This window comes from Henckelia pumila, chromosome 4, assembly GCF_033568475.1.
Source record: "Henckelia pumila isolate YLH828 chromosome 4, ASM3356847v2, whole genome shotgun sequence".
Classification (NCBI taxonomy): Eukaryota; Viridiplantae; Streptophyta; class Magnoliopsida; order Lamiales; family Gesneriaceae; genus Henckelia; species Henckelia pumila.
Window position 1 is genome coordinate 556,795 of NC_133123.1, and position 16,194 is coordinate 572,988.

At 34.5% G+C, this 16,194-nt stretch overlaps 2 protein-coding genes and 1 non-coding gene across 3 annotated transcripts; all 3 read right to left on the minus strand.

The window, feature by feature from the left end:
- Positions 1 to 8,248: 8,248 nt before the first annotated feature.
- TRNAE-CUC (transfer RNA glutamic acid (anticodon CUC)) lies at positions 8,249 to 8,321 on the minus strand. The gene has a single exon. It is a non-coding gene; the product is annotated as a tRNA-Glu (tRNA).
- Positions 8,322 to 8,799: 478 nt separating this feature from the next.
- Positions 8,800 to 10,726, minus strand: LOC140866576 (uncharacterized). Its single transcript, XM_073271601.1, has 2 exons — positions 9,952 to 10,726; positions 8,800 to 9,288 (listed from the first exon to the last, which is right to left on the minus strand). Exons 1-2 carry the CDS (start codon positions 10,344 to 10,346, stop codon positions 9,069 to 9,071), a joined length of 615 nt encoding a protein of 204 aa, XP_073127702.1. The 5' UTR covers positions 10,347 to 10,726; the 3' UTR covers positions 8,800 to 9,068.
- A 741-nt stretch (positions 10,727 to 11,467) lies between these two features.
- Positions 11,468 to 16,161, minus strand: LOC140866038 (uncharacterized). Its single transcript, XM_073270898.1, has 5 exons — positions 15,813 to 16,161; positions 14,473 to 15,723; positions 14,163 to 14,378; positions 12,050 to 14,050; positions 11,468 to 11,961 (listed from the first exon to the last, which is right to left on the minus strand). The coding sequence occupies exons 2-5, from the start codon at positions 15,539 to 15,541 to the stop codon at positions 11,621 to 11,623; spliced, it is 3,627 nt and encodes a 1,208-aa protein (XP_073126999.1). The 5' UTR covers positions 15,542 to 15,723; positions 15,813 to 16,161; the 3' UTR covers positions 11,468 to 11,620.
- Positions 16,162 to 16,194: the final 33 nt, after the last annotated feature.

Below are 16,194 nucleotides of genomic sequence, written 5' to 3' on the forward strand. Positions count from 1 at the left end.
ACCAAGTTCTTTAATCTTGTATGTAGCTGCTGGATGTACAAAAGAATATGCTGCAGATATCCAAGCGAAACAGGTACCATAGTCAATATATGCTCCGGCTATAAATATTTGGTGAAGCTGGAACACTGTTCATTAATAAGTTTGTATTTTGTGTGGGGATGCATTACTGGGCAAATACTCCATTGGCAGTAGGCCTGTAAATGGCTACAAATTTAATATATATATATACATTATTGAGACCACTGCCAAAGGAGATTTGCCCGGCAATTCGGCCTCACTGGTCATTTCATTATTGCCCAAAGATCACCACGTACAATCCAAGGTATTAATTACTTTTTTGATTTATACCATTTTATAATTTTAGATTAAATATCACTGTCCTTTTCTTTTTTTTTTTTTAAGGAAAAAAAATACAAATTGGCAGCTTTAATTTCTGGTCCCTACTTTAATTTCTCGCGACTTTGCTTCTTCAATATATCATCAAATTAATAATAAAATATCACTACATCTTCATATATAGGACTCTAAGCTTGCAAGAAAAAGCACGAGATAAATCCCAGAAATCGAGCGAAGAGAAGATGGAGTTGCTCAGAATTTGGGGATCGAATGGATTTGTATTTATTTATTTTTAAAATTACGTACAATAATTAATATCTATAATCATAAATCAAAAGTTATATAATTTGACAACACAATTAGACTAGCTAGTCATCATTTATTTCTCTTGGTCCCAAAATGGAATGTGTAGGTTTATGAGAAATCATATAAGAGGCAGTGTAATTTTTATGAAATTGTAGACCTTGATATTCATATATAGTTCACATTTTTAACGTGCGAATTCGCATGGTTTCATGTAATTCTGTTAAATTAACCAATCAAATACTGATTAATTAATTACAACCGGGCTAATTTATTGGACATAACTATATGCCATGGACAAACATTCATGATAAAAAATATGTGAAAACTAGTAGTAATTGAATTAAACTCAAGAAAATCATGTTACATATATTAGCAAGAAATAATTTATATGAACAAATGGAAAATACCTGAATCCATGATATTTGATAATTCATTGGAATCTTGTGATTATCTTTTAGACCTTCACATTTTCCAAATTAAAGAGGCTTCTTTGACTTTCTCTTTATTAATGTTAGATCCGCTTCAGAAAGTGGCATATCAATAAAGAACCGGGAACTTAGAAATCGAGAAAGAAAAAGACAAACAAATTCATAAGATGGCACTAAATTTTTTTGTAATTATATTAAGGGAAAATTGCTTTTTTGGTCCTGTATGTTTGTCACTTTGCGATTTTGGTCCTTTATATTTTCAGATTGCAGTTTTAGTCCGCTATCTTTATTTTTTTGGCAATTTTAGTCCTTTTTCCGATGTGGCGCTGACGTGGCACAAATTCAATGCTGATGTGGAGCTGACGTGTACAGTGCCACGTCAGCATTTTCGAAGAAAAAGGACCGAAATTGCCAAAAATCGAAACATACAGGACTAAAACTGAAATGTGAAAACATAAAGGACCAAAATCGCAAAGTGACAAACATACAGGACTAAATTTGCAATTTTCCCTTATATTAATTAATTTCTAACTAACGTTTCAAAATTTAAAATAATATGGTGCAAAACAAACTCCTTGTGTTTACAATTCACATCACTTTATAACTGCTGGAATATTTTATTCATCTCAATATATTTTATTTAAAATATGGATACGTAATTAAACACTATACTCGAAAGCAGCTTGCAAGAAGATCGAAAAAAAATTATGCAAAACTAAGCGAGGTGTTTTTTAGAAAACATGAAATTTTATATATACAATTTGTACAAGATTATAATACATTGTAACCTACGTTTGGCCGTGCCAAGAATTTTTTTTTTTCAAAAATTTAAATACAAATCTTGATACAGATTATACAAATATAATAAGTGTCTGCACTACAGATGATTTAAACGTGGATTCGAAACTTGCTTATCTCCAGCAAAGAAATTACAAAAAAATTAACTTTTTAAATCTACCTAAATAAATTAAAAAAACTATCTGCTATCAGCAAAAATCGAACCCGAGACCCGTTGGTCGTGCCAAGAATGCGGACAACCTATCATTGTGATTTAAGCAATGTTCTAAAAAGCAGTAGACAATATGCTACCCACCGCCTAGAGCGGGCCTATGCGGTTTAGGCTAAATATCAAATTATTCTTGTTCATGATCTTAATATTTCTCCAATCAATTCTCTTTATCGAATTCAAAGTCAAAATTCTTCATCTTCATTAGATACAAATTATTAGGAAAATATGAAAATTAATCTTTTTTAAAAATTTAATTTTTTTTAAAAATAATATATTATATATTAATCTAGGAGGGTTTTGAGCTGTTTAAGCGGCAATTAAGTGGTCTAGGTTGTCTATTAATGTAATTATAACATCCAGAGACATTAACTGTTTAAAAATCGAGGTGATGGACAACAACTTAGTGCCTAGAAGACGCCTTTTAGATCAGTACTAGATTTAAGTCATTTAACATACATCATAAAATTCATTAGTTATAAAATTTTAATTTTGTTAAAATACTTCATATTTTCATGCATACGATGTATTAAGAACAAACCTTAATTTAAGGGTAATGCTACATGTACATGGAGTGTTACACGTTGGCTTACACAATGCATTTGAAATTACATGATTATCCTACATGCATTTTTGAAAGATTTTTTCCAAATAAAGTGCAGGGATAATCATGTTATTTCAAATGCATTGTGTAAGCCAACGTGTAACACTTCATGTACATGTAGCATTACCCTTAATTTAAATCTAAATGCATTAATTTCACATTCATTTATCTACTCATGCTACAAATAAAATCAACAATGGCTAGCTACATATTTCTAATTAACTCCACAACAAGTTTTCCCTTTTTAGTACAGCAATATATTTTTATCTTGATCCTAATGATCGAATTAATGTCGTATCTCAAAATTTATTACGTTAGTTTGGTGATATATATATATAATATCTATATATATATATATATAATATCTAACATATATTCACACAATGCCTCTGCTCGATTAGTAATTGTTAGGACCTAGCGCTTATCACTAGGACAAAAGCTAAAGTTGTTAGCCAAAACACAACTTTATTTCATTATATTTGTGACAACACAGTTAGATCGGGTTGTTGATCTCACAAGTCTAGGGTAGAACGTGTCTTACTGTTGGTGTCCATATTTTACGACCCACTAGCTAGCTTGCCAACCAAAACAAGCAGCGTAACGTGAGCAGCTTGACGAACTAATTAAAGCTTTCCAGGACGTCATCGATCCTAGTAATACTCTAACTCATGCAGTCATGCACACTTAACCCAACAATATATAATATTATTATTTATTAATTGGTTCTCAATTGCTGCAATAATTTCATGACGTACTTTCGCCATATTCAGTCAGCTATACTTTATATAAACATTCTCGTACTGTTCGTGTCGTGTGTCCGCATGTGGATCGATCACAAATATTGACTGTGATTAATAGTTGAAACTCGAAACCTAAACTTTGGACACGCAGGAAAAAAAACGAGAGGGCATATGCTGGGGACTATGCTTGCATATATTATCAATGGGGCCTCAAGGTATCAGTTCTATTCTCCAGCAATGGAATCACTTATCTTCAATATATACTTGGCTTTTTCGAGGCACTGATATTAATATATTTTTTAATGTGACGTTTCCACGGTTCAATAGGAGAGGATAGATCACTCGTATATATTTTCACTTTACTTTTATTTTTGCACTTTCTTGAATGACATGCATGTTACAATATATTGGATACATTGCATTAAATGTACGGAATACAAAAAGGGAACGGGATATTGCAGATGCTCACAGTCACAGCTTCTCCAGCCCTTCAATTTTTATTGCGTCCCTCCGAATATTAAAGGGTCAAAACATTAACCTGCATGAGTTTCGAAAATCGACATGATGAATTTGCAAAGGAATTATTTCAGCATATACTGCTTGTACGAGAAAAAAAAGTACTTGTAAATGCACCCTATATATATGTACATTCTGAGACTCAAATATTTATATCGGACTGCATATATACACCATTCATGAGATGTGTAAATGCATTCCAGGGCAATTACTCTTTCGGCAGAAGCTTATTATAATAAGGGCTCATAATGCAGCCTTTGTTATTGCAGCAGATTTATAAGTAAGCTCACTGCCAAAGGAGATTTGCCCCGGGATGCAACTGTACTACAAGCACCTAAAAATTCATTCATTGCTTTAATGCTTATTTAACCCCGAAATGCCGCTCTACTTGGCTTCATCCATCATACAGAGGTAATACTTTATGTATATGTTTAAATTTTAACATCAAGCTATTTTGCCAAGATCTTGGAAGTCGAGCATGCATGTGGCAACATTAATACGGTTTTATTTCTTTCTTTTTTTTTAATCTTTTTTTTTCTTTTTTTTTTGTCTTTTTACCAATTTTTAAATTGTGGATAAGTTTTAACGATTTTTTTAAAGAAAAGTATATTGGAAGTATAATTTTGTGATGTTTTGACATCATTCCAAAACTTGTGCATGCATATAATTATAAACCAGCCTCTTGTTGTACGCATTGCATGTTGAATAGTTCGTTTTTATAATAAAATTGTATTTCAATTAAAACTGTCAAATAAAATGATTGTATTATATATTAAATACAAAAATTAGGAAAAAAAGAATAAAAATAGTTAAATGAAAAAAAAAAATTATAATTGAGGAAAAAAAATTGAGATAGTGGAGGGAAGCGGTTTTGTATGTGTGTGTGTGTGTGTGTTTTTTTTTTTTTCAATTTAAGTTTTATTTTTGTGGGCATACGAAGAAACCAAACTAAAGAACTCGATCTTACTATTAGGAAAAATTGGTGCGACCACTTGGTTTCAATCTCGTTTTGATCTGCTTTGATCTCGAGTTAATCAGTAATCACTGCTAAAATGAAATCATCTACTTCCGACTTATTTTTCGCTAATCTAAATAACAGAGTGTATTAATTTACCAGCTTAGGATTTTAAACTTTAAAATAAATTTTTTTTTATTAAGCTATCAAATTAATCAGAATTTATCAAAAATTATATTAATTTTTGTTTAAAAAAAAGCAGACCATCATGTGGCTCTGCTATAGGGGATATTTTGTGGGTGAATAATGGTGATGCTAATTTTCTTCATTTAACGTTTTCTTTCTTTCTTTTCTTTTTTTTTTTTTCCACTAACAGCTGGGTTTGTTCTATTTCTTTGTGAGTAATTGCTTCCTCGTCCATCCCAACTATACATGCCTTTCTCTTTTTTTTCGATTTCCCAAATATATAGTTTAATTTGTACGTTTAATAGTTTTTTTTTAAAAAAAACGTGTACAACAAATGTTTGAAATAATTGAATAAATATAAAATATGATTTTTTTAAACTTTAATTTTCCAATAATTTTATTAAATTGTGTAGGAAAAAAAAGTCTATATACTAATTAACATGTAATATTTAATCAATATATACATACGCATACGGATGATGTCATGGAATCCTTGAGTTAACGCACGTTGAAGTGTGAAAATGAAGGGATTAAAAAAAAATCGCAGCCTTTAATTTTCAAAGTAAATTATTTTGGGTCAAACGATTGGCTGCATTCAACCATGAGCGTGTGCATCTCGTGAAGTGTTCACGTATTTACTAATTTTCAAATAAAAGTATTCGAAATACAAACAAATACAATACACGTTTATTTCGGTCAACATATTTTAATATTCCTATGTATAATATTCTCTGTTAACTTTTCATTCATTTCAATTAATCTTTCGCTTGTTAATGATATGTTAGTACCATGGAGTATTATATATCGTCAATATAAATCTGAAGATTACTATTGTGTTATAAATATATAAAGTTTTTGACCTAAAATCATTTTATTAGAAAACAATAAATATATTTTTTAATTTTACATCGAGATGGATTATATATTATAATTAATGTTGATTACGAGTGCGATATTTATATATAATTGACACCAAGAATTCAGTCGTAGTCATTTTGTCAATTATCGATCAATTTCAAATTCACTTCGAATATTCGATGCCATTTATAAACGTACTGTACCCCACGATATTAATTTGTTTTGTCTTTAAGCCAATTAACCAACATTTTCGATGGCTAAGTTTTCTAATACAAGCAACGAAATTAATTTCAAAATAATAATGATAACAATAAAGAATCTTTTCCCACGAGAACGTAAAGAAGATGATATAATAATAATAATAATAAAACGTGTAAATAACCCGATTGGTCAATGTACTAAACTTTAAAATAATATATACTATTACGTGCAAAACGAGTGGTTTGAATGCCATTTTCAGGTCAACGCCTTCCTTATTAATTTACTATATATATATAGATAATAATGACTTCCACACATCCATTATCACAAATCTAGCTGAGGGGAAAATCTAGCTAGCCTAAAAATAGTTGCTACATTTTTTTTTGCAGCCGCCATTAATGGAAGCGGAGGATTTTGTAAACCTCTTCGATTCTTTATGGTTCTACCCCAAAGTTTTCCAAAAACATTCGAATTCACCAGCAGCTCCGCTCGCGGCCCAAAATCAAGAAAATTCAGGAAGACAAAGGGCGCCAAACAAATTAAGCATCCATTCTAGATCGAGAAGCCATGACCATATCATAATAAAACGTGATGATACGAGTTCTCCAAATTCAGTACTCTTTCCAAAACCCCAACTCGAAACCATTCTCTCACAAAAAGAAATTTCGCAAGAAATCCCAATTATTACAACCCTTACGAAGAAACCCAAGGAAGGGTTCGAAAGATCGAGAATTAAAGGTTCCAGCAAGAGCTTGTCGGAGCTGGAGTTCGAGGAGTTGAAGGGGTTTATGGATCTTGGTTTCGTGTTTTCTGCAGAAGATAAGAATTCGAGTCTTGCGGACATCATTCCCGGTCTGCACAGATTCGGACAGAAAAATGAGTGTCGTCAAGTACTGCAAGAAGATCAGACAACAAGTACTGCAGGTGTCGTGGTTGAAGAATTTGGTGGATATTCATATTCAAGAGCGAGGCGGCCATATCTTTCTGAAGCGTGGGAAATATTAGAGAAACAAAGCAATCCATTGAGTAATTGGAGAGTTCCTGTTCTTACCAATGAGATTGTGATGAAAGACAGTCTGAAATGGTGGGCTCACGCTGTTGCTTCTGCTGTCAGATAATTTAATTAATTAATTCAGAGCCTCTGGTTCATGTATTCCTTGTTTTCTTCTTTTTCCCTTTTTCTAGGTTCATTTGTGAGTATATATGATTTTCATTTGACTTGTAAATTACGAGCATATTAAAGCTTGATAAAATTTTGTGTGTTTTTTTTTTTGAAAGATTATTGAATTTGGATCTTACGTCATATGTTTGTGTTTTTCATTCTCTGTGAATTAAGTAATAATTGTTGAAAATTTTTCGTTAGATACATTCATATAACACAAAGTTCATGCATTAATATTGCAGTTTAGATGAATTTTAAATTTCAAGTTTTAGGCAGTGTCCTCTTTTTTAAAAATTTAAATAATTTATAGCAAAGTAATTAATCATAATCTCAATAGAACAAGCTTAACGAAGAAAATACTAAGGTATTTTTTGGTAGAGCTTTTAATAAGCACTTCTCAACTTTTTCTTAATAAAAATTTGAAATTTTTTAAAATTTTGTTAACGAAAAGGTGAAAATTATTTTCTAAAAACTCTGTCAAACACCTCAGCTCCTAACACCTATATATATATATATATATATGTTAAAAGACAAGAATTTCTGTCAACAAAATGGCCTCATTTCCGCACCAAAAAAGTAGGAAAGACAAGATTTTGTGAACAAAATGGCCTCATTTTTTGGGTTAAAAAGTACCAGTAGCCACTGATAATGGATAACATAAGCCATCTGCTTCCATCGACATGGCTTTATTCGAAGCTTACTTTTTTTCAAGAATCAATATAAATTAATGTACTGTGATAATCTTTTTTTTTATCCCTAGATTTACACCTACGTCACCGATCCACATGGAATCCAGCTTGCGCTCTAGGCCTAGTGGCTACTTTGTTCAATAACAGGGTGGAAAAGCACAGTTGTTGAATGTGGATTGGGCTGCAACTGTGTGTCTGTGTCCAATGACAATAATGCCCCTAAGAAGAAAAAAAATATAAAATGATTATGGAAAAATATAATTCCGTTGCCGGGACTCGAACCCGGGTCTCTCGGGTGAGAGCCGAGTATCCTAACCAACTAGACTACAACGGATTTGGGATCGTTTCTGCACATTTTTTATTTATTGAAAACATTACCCATTTTTATTTGCTTTGTGCTTTCCTTTAAAATCAAATGGCGATGTTGTTCTTGACTTCTTTCTCGGTACGTCGCGAGTATCACGAGTCTTGCTACTATTTTTTTGGTTTGTTACTAAATTTTAAGTACACATAAGAAGCTCACTTTTTATTACAAAGGAAAAAAAGTTTCAAATTTCAATAAACTGTGTAAATTTTTTTATGCATGATTTTCAAGAACAAATGTTTTGGTTCAAGTTGAAGTCGTTTGCGTCCGTATGACAATAAAAGTTAGCACGTTTGCATTTTCCATAAAACTTTTTGGCCCCTGAACTTTGAGTGGTTTACTTTCACACAATTTATATGATTCAACGAGCAATTGAAATTTCACTACCATAATGTGTAATATTGTTCGGTAGCACTCCTTATAACACAATTCAATCAAAGTCCGTTGGTGATCAAGAATCCAAGTGTATATATGACTATTTTGTGAATCTTTGAAACTTACAAATGAGAGGGAAAAAAAAATACAGACTGAACAGTAAAGAGAAATTGAAACAGAACCTAAAACTCAGCCTAATAAACTGAAGATTGTGCAAACATCAAGAATCCAACTCGCCCGACTTCAAAAGGAATCACAAACAATGGTGAATCAACTATTCACACAGACAAAAACAGACCTTTCGCAACATATGAGTTCGTGCTGGGAATTTTACTTGCGTTCCTAGAACATATTTACTCGGAAAAACCAAGGAAGGATGAATGCTATTACCAGACATGCCATTAAGAAATTACACAACGGTTGTCCACGCAAACACCTTCTGTTGTTATCTGATGGCATATTACCAGTATCAGATGATCTATGGTCATTCCATTCTTCCATAAATTCATTATTGCCAACACCTTTGATGTTTTTTGCAGTCTCACCACAAATTTCGCAGAATCTGCACGGGATGAATTGAAATCAATCACACACTACTAAACAGAGAAGAAAGTGTAAGGGAAAAGGACTTTAAAGCAAGCCGAAACAGTTTTTCAAGTTATGAACTAGCTTATGAAGTTCAAAGTTCTTGAATATAATACAGAAAAGCCACAAATTTTACAGCTCCGAGGATTCCTACAAGTTTCAACCCGTTCGGCCTAGTCCAGCCAAAAGCTTGATTTTGAAAACGAAAAAGAACAGAACTGAAACATAACCACACAAATTCTTGAGCCATGATTAAAACATTCATGCAAGCAAAAGAGCAGCCCTCTTTTCTCTCTCGAAAATAATAGTTAATTCGATTACTAGTCTACTGAACACAGCACGCACTCCTCGATGAGGACTTAACTTCAACGTTTCCCATTCGAGATCACCCCAGCTTAACACGAGACAAAGGCTCCTAACAACTGGCATCTACATCTTCCATGCATGCCAAGATCAATTAAAACTACTTTTCCGCAAACAATATGAACACATCTAAGAGGCTCAAAATACCAAACAAGATTGCTGACATCAGATTAGAAAAAAAAAACAACAAATGCAATGAAAAAAGCAATACTACAATACACGTACTATTGTTCCTTTTAAAATATAGACATTTAATAAGAACAAGAGTTAAGAATACCTATTCCCTCGAACACCAAACCAAGCCTCACCACAATCCTGGTGAACAACCTCAAGCTCACCTTTACATCCACAACCAAGTTCAATCAAATCATTTAAACTCTTCCCACTTTCCTTTGGACTCAAATGGCAAATTCTACAAACCCTATAATTTTCTCCGCAAGAATCTCTGCTGTTTACATCAATCACACAAGAAGACGACTTATCTTCAATTTTTGCGGCATCATCCACTGACACCGGATCACTAAGAGCTGACCCATTCGACCCCGCGTTTGGATCAGAAATTTCACTTCCTCCCATCTCAATCACAGTCTCCAGATTAACCGAATTTCTTGGTTCATCTTGGGCAAGATCTCGGGAGACTCTTTGATTGATTTCTCTTGATTCCGGATCCATAAATGCTTGAACAGCGATTCTCCAATCAAAGTCAAAGCTTTTGAAACAAACCCAAGAAAACAACTTCAACAGGAATCTACACCAAAACCAAACTATATGAAGGCGTGAAAATCAGAGTCAATCTCGGGCTGGGGTGAGCAATGGGTAGGTGAAACGTTGAGGGAAGTTGGCATATAGATCTATAAAGAAACAATCTTGATAAATAGGGACAAAGCTCGAAGAGATGGGGGACCTGGTCTGAATTTATATGGGGATTTTAGTATTTCGCTGTCGAATTTTGTACTCTTTTCAACTTCCTTATCTCAAATCGACAGTTGACTTTCAAGAACAGATAAAGAATACAACTACATCTACAAGTGGCATGTTACTTCCACTCTATGTCTCACTTCTGAGACAGTCTAATCTAATATTAAAACTCGTGCTTATCGAGCTTCTATTTGTTGTTTACTCTCTCAAAGTTTGAACCAACGACTAAATCTATCCTATATTTTTTAAAAAAAATAACAGACAACTACTGAACCACGCCAGTGGGCAGTGACTAAATTAAAATCTTTTAAACATTTTTTTTTAAATATAAGTATCTACTTAATTATTGCTGTAATTTTTCCATCTACTAAAAGTGTTTAAGTAACGTTGATAAAAATTTCACTAATAGTTGAACATAAATTTAAATGAATAATGTTCATATAGTTTTGATTCAATTTAATTAATTTGGAGTTAATGAGTTAGTTTTTTCATCTAAAATCAAATTTTATTTTTACCATAATAATACGTGATTTTTTTAGAATAAAGTAATTACCAATATAAGATGAAAACAGGCTCTTAAGATAATCAGATCAAGCAATACAATAATGAAATATGATCAATCATTTAATCTAACAAAGTTCAAATTCACTCAGGTTGTGTTTGGACAGAAGAATTTCAAATCTATGGATTTCGATTCTATTTAATTATTAACAATGACACAATAAATCAAATCCTAAATCTATACACTACTTATTTATACATTAGTTATATAAAGTAGAATGCATTTCAAATGAATCCATTATTGGATGAATTTTAAATCTATCATGACTAACATGAAATATCATCTAAAATGAAAAGAATAGATTTGAAATTTATATTGCTATTTCGATATACAATAAAAGTACATTTGAATATATTTGAAATCCATGGATTTAAAATTCTTCTATTAAAGCACAACCTTAAAATTTAATAACGTACGGATTAAGCTGAAATAATAGGAAAATGTGATATGCTAAAATGATCAGCAGTTACATAGATTGAGTTCTCAGTTTAACGAGTTGTGCCAGCACATCTTTCATGTTCATCCTTGTACCAGGAGATTCTTCCAAGCAATTCAGAGCCAATTCGAAAACAGAGGAAACACAGTACTGTAGTTTGTCGAAATTTTCTCCCTCGGCTGATCTTATTAAGTTGCCGTCGATAACCTGTGTTAATGCATTTGGCATTGAACTCTGCACCCAGTTTTTTAGGCTCAACTGCCCTTCAAACATTTCATCGCTTGGCCGTTTTCCGGTGAAGGTTTCCAGTAGCACGACGCCGTAACTGTACACATCACATCTTGTGGAAGCCATACCTTCCAACCCATACTCTGAAAAAGGACAGAGGCAAACAAAAGATTAAAAGGAATTGTGCAGAGTGGAAAGAAAAAAATTAGTAAGGTAAAGGATTTTATTTGCCTGGAGCCATGTAACCAAATGTCGCGAGAGTACTCGTGTGTCTAATGCTCTCTCCTTCGCCAAGCAGTTTGGCAATGCCGAAATCACTGACGTGGGCGATCATGTTTTCATCTAGAAGAACGTTACTAGGCTTCAAATCACAGTGAACCACAGGTGTTGAATAGCCATTATGAAGATATTCCAATGCACTCGCCACGTCTATCATTATACTCAACCTTTGCATGATGTTCAAGAAATATGTGCCAGAATACAACCATTTTTCCAGACTCCCATTGGGCATGAATTCAAGAACTAATGCCTTGAAATCTTGATTGGAGCAACTACCGATGACTTTGGTGAGATTTCTGTGGCGAAGATTGCGCAGTACTTCACATTCGGTATCAAAACTTTTCAACGCGCCTTCAAGTTCCATGTTGAAAACCTTCACCGCGAAAACTGTCCCGTCCTCCAAAACACCTTTATACACCGAACTGAAACCTCCCCTGCCGAGAAAATTGCTTTCACTGTATCCATTTGTTGCCTGTAAAAGCTCATATTGGGAAAATCTTGCAGGTCCTACAGAAGAAGATACATCATTTGATATATTTGTAGGTTTGTTTTTCCTCTTGTACTTGACCACTATCAAGGTCAGGGTGATGGCACACACAAATGTAGCAATACATAAAGTGATCAACGCAACTCTTAGAACTTTCTTCGTCTTTGCTTGGTGCTTTGATCCTTTGCAATATGGGACTTGAAACCTCGGACTACCACATAATGCACTATTGAACATAAAAGATTCACTGGAGAAGTTAATGAAAGGACCACCGGTTGGTATATTTCCTGATAATTCATTAAAAGAAACATTGAAATGCTCGAGATGTTTTAGTGTTTCTAGGGACATCGGAATCGTACCAGAGATCTTATTATAGGAAAGATCTAGGGACACCAAATTCAGCATATCACCCATGGACTGGGGAATGGATCCTTGGAATCTATTATGAGCCAAAGAGAGATCAATTAAACTTTTCAGATCTCCGATTCTAGAGGGAATATCATTTGATAGCTGGTTCTTTGACAAGTTAATGGAAGTTGCCATCTTTAGATTTCCTATTTGAGCAGAGAGAGAATTGGTGAAGGAATTTGAGGAAAGGTCTAGCACCAGAAGATCGTGCAGGTTCCAGATGCTATCTGGTATACCAGAAGACAAGTTGTTGAGATTGAGAACTATCTCCCTTAAAGAAGAGACATTCCCTAAGCATCCTGGAACTGAGCCAGTGAGCTGATTTTCGCTCAAGTCTAATGCTCCCAAGTTTTTTAACTTGCACACATCGTTCGGAATGGGTCCTGCTATTTGGTTGGTGGCAAGATAAAACTGTTGAAGTTTTGATAAACCATCGAGTGTTTTTGGAATAAATCCAGTCAAATCATTTGTCGAAAGATATAAAGTAACCAATCCACTTAAATTACCGATTTCATTCGGAATGTGACCCTTGATTTTGGCATCGGTGGCATAAATAGTGCGTAGAGAAGAAGAAAGATTCCCAATGGATAAAGGAAGAACACCATTTAGTGGATTATAACTGATGGCCAATTGTATCAAGTCTCTGCAATTCACTAGGGAGGTGATAAAGCTCAATTCAGGAGAAGTGGACTCAGTTATGAAATTGTTCACCATCAAATTCAGGTGAGTTAGAGCTCTCAGGTTCCCAAGAGAATTGGGGATAGGACCGGTGAATTCATTTTCCGAAAGGTCGAGAACTGTGAGCTCAGAACAGTTTAAGATAGAATATGGAAGAGGACCATCGAAGTTATTTTTACCAAGGTAAAGTCCTCCAAGATATGGAAGAAGATGACCAATATCTAATGGAAGTTTGCCAGTGAGGTTATTCTCCGTCACTGAAAGCAGTGTCAGTGCCGAGATATTGAATATTCCCAGAGGTATGGAACCTCTTAACCGATTAACACCCAAATCCAATGCTGTCATTTCTTGAAGTTCACCCAACCTTTGTGGTATCACGCCTGAATATACAAAACAAACCTGCTACTGATGAGGTGCAGACTTTAAGAGCAGTTTCAATATCGTATGTTGGGTGTAAATAGTCTGAAAAGGGTAAGTTTACATTCTTGGTACCTACGAAACTATTGTCGCTAAGATAAAGCTCCTCCAGCACGGTGAGATTCCCGAATTCTTCCGTTAGGGATCCACTCAGTTTGTTTTTCGGCAACCATAGCATCCTCAGAGATGAGATGTTGAACAGGCTACTCGGTATAGAACCGCTAAGAAAGTTGTTTTGCATGCGTAAGTCCCGGAGATTTTGAAGTTTGCCTATCTCCGATGGAATTGTGCCTATCAAGATCCCCAAAAAAAAAAAAAAAACAAAACAAAAAGAAAAACAAGTTAAAATATATAGAACATCGTGCTCAGGTGAGGTCGTTTGTACCTGTCAACTTGTTGTAACCAAGATGTAATAACTCGAGCATCTCTAGATCAGTTATTTTTGGTGGTATGGCTCCAGTCATTCTGTTATCTAACAAGTTAAGTTTTTGAAGCTGAGAGCATGCAGAGATGCTTGATGGAATTTGACCGAATATATCATTGGAAGATAGATAAAGCCCTTGAAGTGACGGAAGTCCGAGGCACATGTCATCCGGAAGATTACAAGATAACTTATTCTCCGCAAAAGATAGGACTTGTAACGTCGATATGTTGAGGATGCTCAACGGAATACACCCTGTTAGCCGGTTCTGTGGCAGAATCAAATAAACCAGATTTAGTAGACTCCCGATGCCTTCTGGTATCGTTCCTTGGATTGAATTATTTGCCATAGTCAATATCTCTAAACGCGACATGTTCCCGAGTGAAGAAGGGATGGAACCAGAAAGATAATTATCGTCCAAGTCCAAACCTCTGAGATTGCCAAGTTTGACTATGGACTCGGGAATATTACCTTTAAGAGCATTAAGTGACAAGTCTAAAATCTCGAGCCTTGTCTCATTAGAGATCGACTGCAGGAACAAGTTCAAACCAGTAAACTTGTTGTTTCTTAAATGCAAATACCGAAGTCGAGGCAAGAAGTTGAACAAGCTAGGAACTTCCCCTTGGAAGTTGTTGTCCGTCAGTCTGACTAATGTCAATCTTCGCAGACGAGCCAAATTCTCAGGAAGAATTCCACTGAAATGGTTGCTTATCATGTCAAGCGAAGCAAGAAAGGAGAGGTTTCCAAGTTCAGGAGGGATGCTTCCAGTAAGATCCATGTTTGACACATTCAAGGAAATGACTCTATGATGGCGAGCCCCGCAAGTGACTCCAATCCAATTGCAAACTGAAGATGAAAGGCTCCAGTTTCTGAGGACACCATAAGGGTCTCCTGTGACGCGTGCCTTTAAGGCAAGGAGTGCTGATTGATCGGCACTGATATTGGTTTCTGCAGTGGCTAAGTTAGCCAATAAAGCGTGCAGGAATAAAACTGCAGCAATATGGATGCAGTGGGATCTTTCAGTTCCCCCCATAATCTTCTTGCAGTCTAGGATAAATGTCCATCAACCAGTCTGGGGCTTGTTTAAGTTTTCCAAGTCTTCCTACATATTATCAAGTCAATGAAAGTGGCCCAGACAGACTGGGAACGCAGCTGAGTCCCAGGTTTTGATGTTACATGCCAAAGGAGTATTGGTACGATTGGAGCCAGGGACGACTGAAATGATGTTATTATGATTTGAGTGTTATTATAAACTACAGTTTTGTATCCAAACTCAATAATTTGGTTGCAAGTTTTATTCATACCTTCCATTTTCTATCAGAAATGAATGCTCTGTAAATTAAGGAAATCAAACACCATACTGATCCCAACCACGTATCCGATGCGTTAAGGACAAGTCAAGTCAAGTCAAGTCTTGCTCATGTTTGGTCCACAAGTACAATGAATGGTGTCCATAAATTCCATGAAATGACAGCACTATAGAGTGCCATGATACCTTCCAGTTGACCCGACTTCACTCAAAAAACAATAAAAGAATCAATTACTTTGAATTTACTTGATCTTTATTGGAATCAAATTCGAGTTTGATTCATTTTATTCACCCTCCCATCTTGCACTATTTAGCTGAATTATTCTGAACAATATCCTGATACCAAGATGAATTTATCAGGTGATTGTTTTTACTAC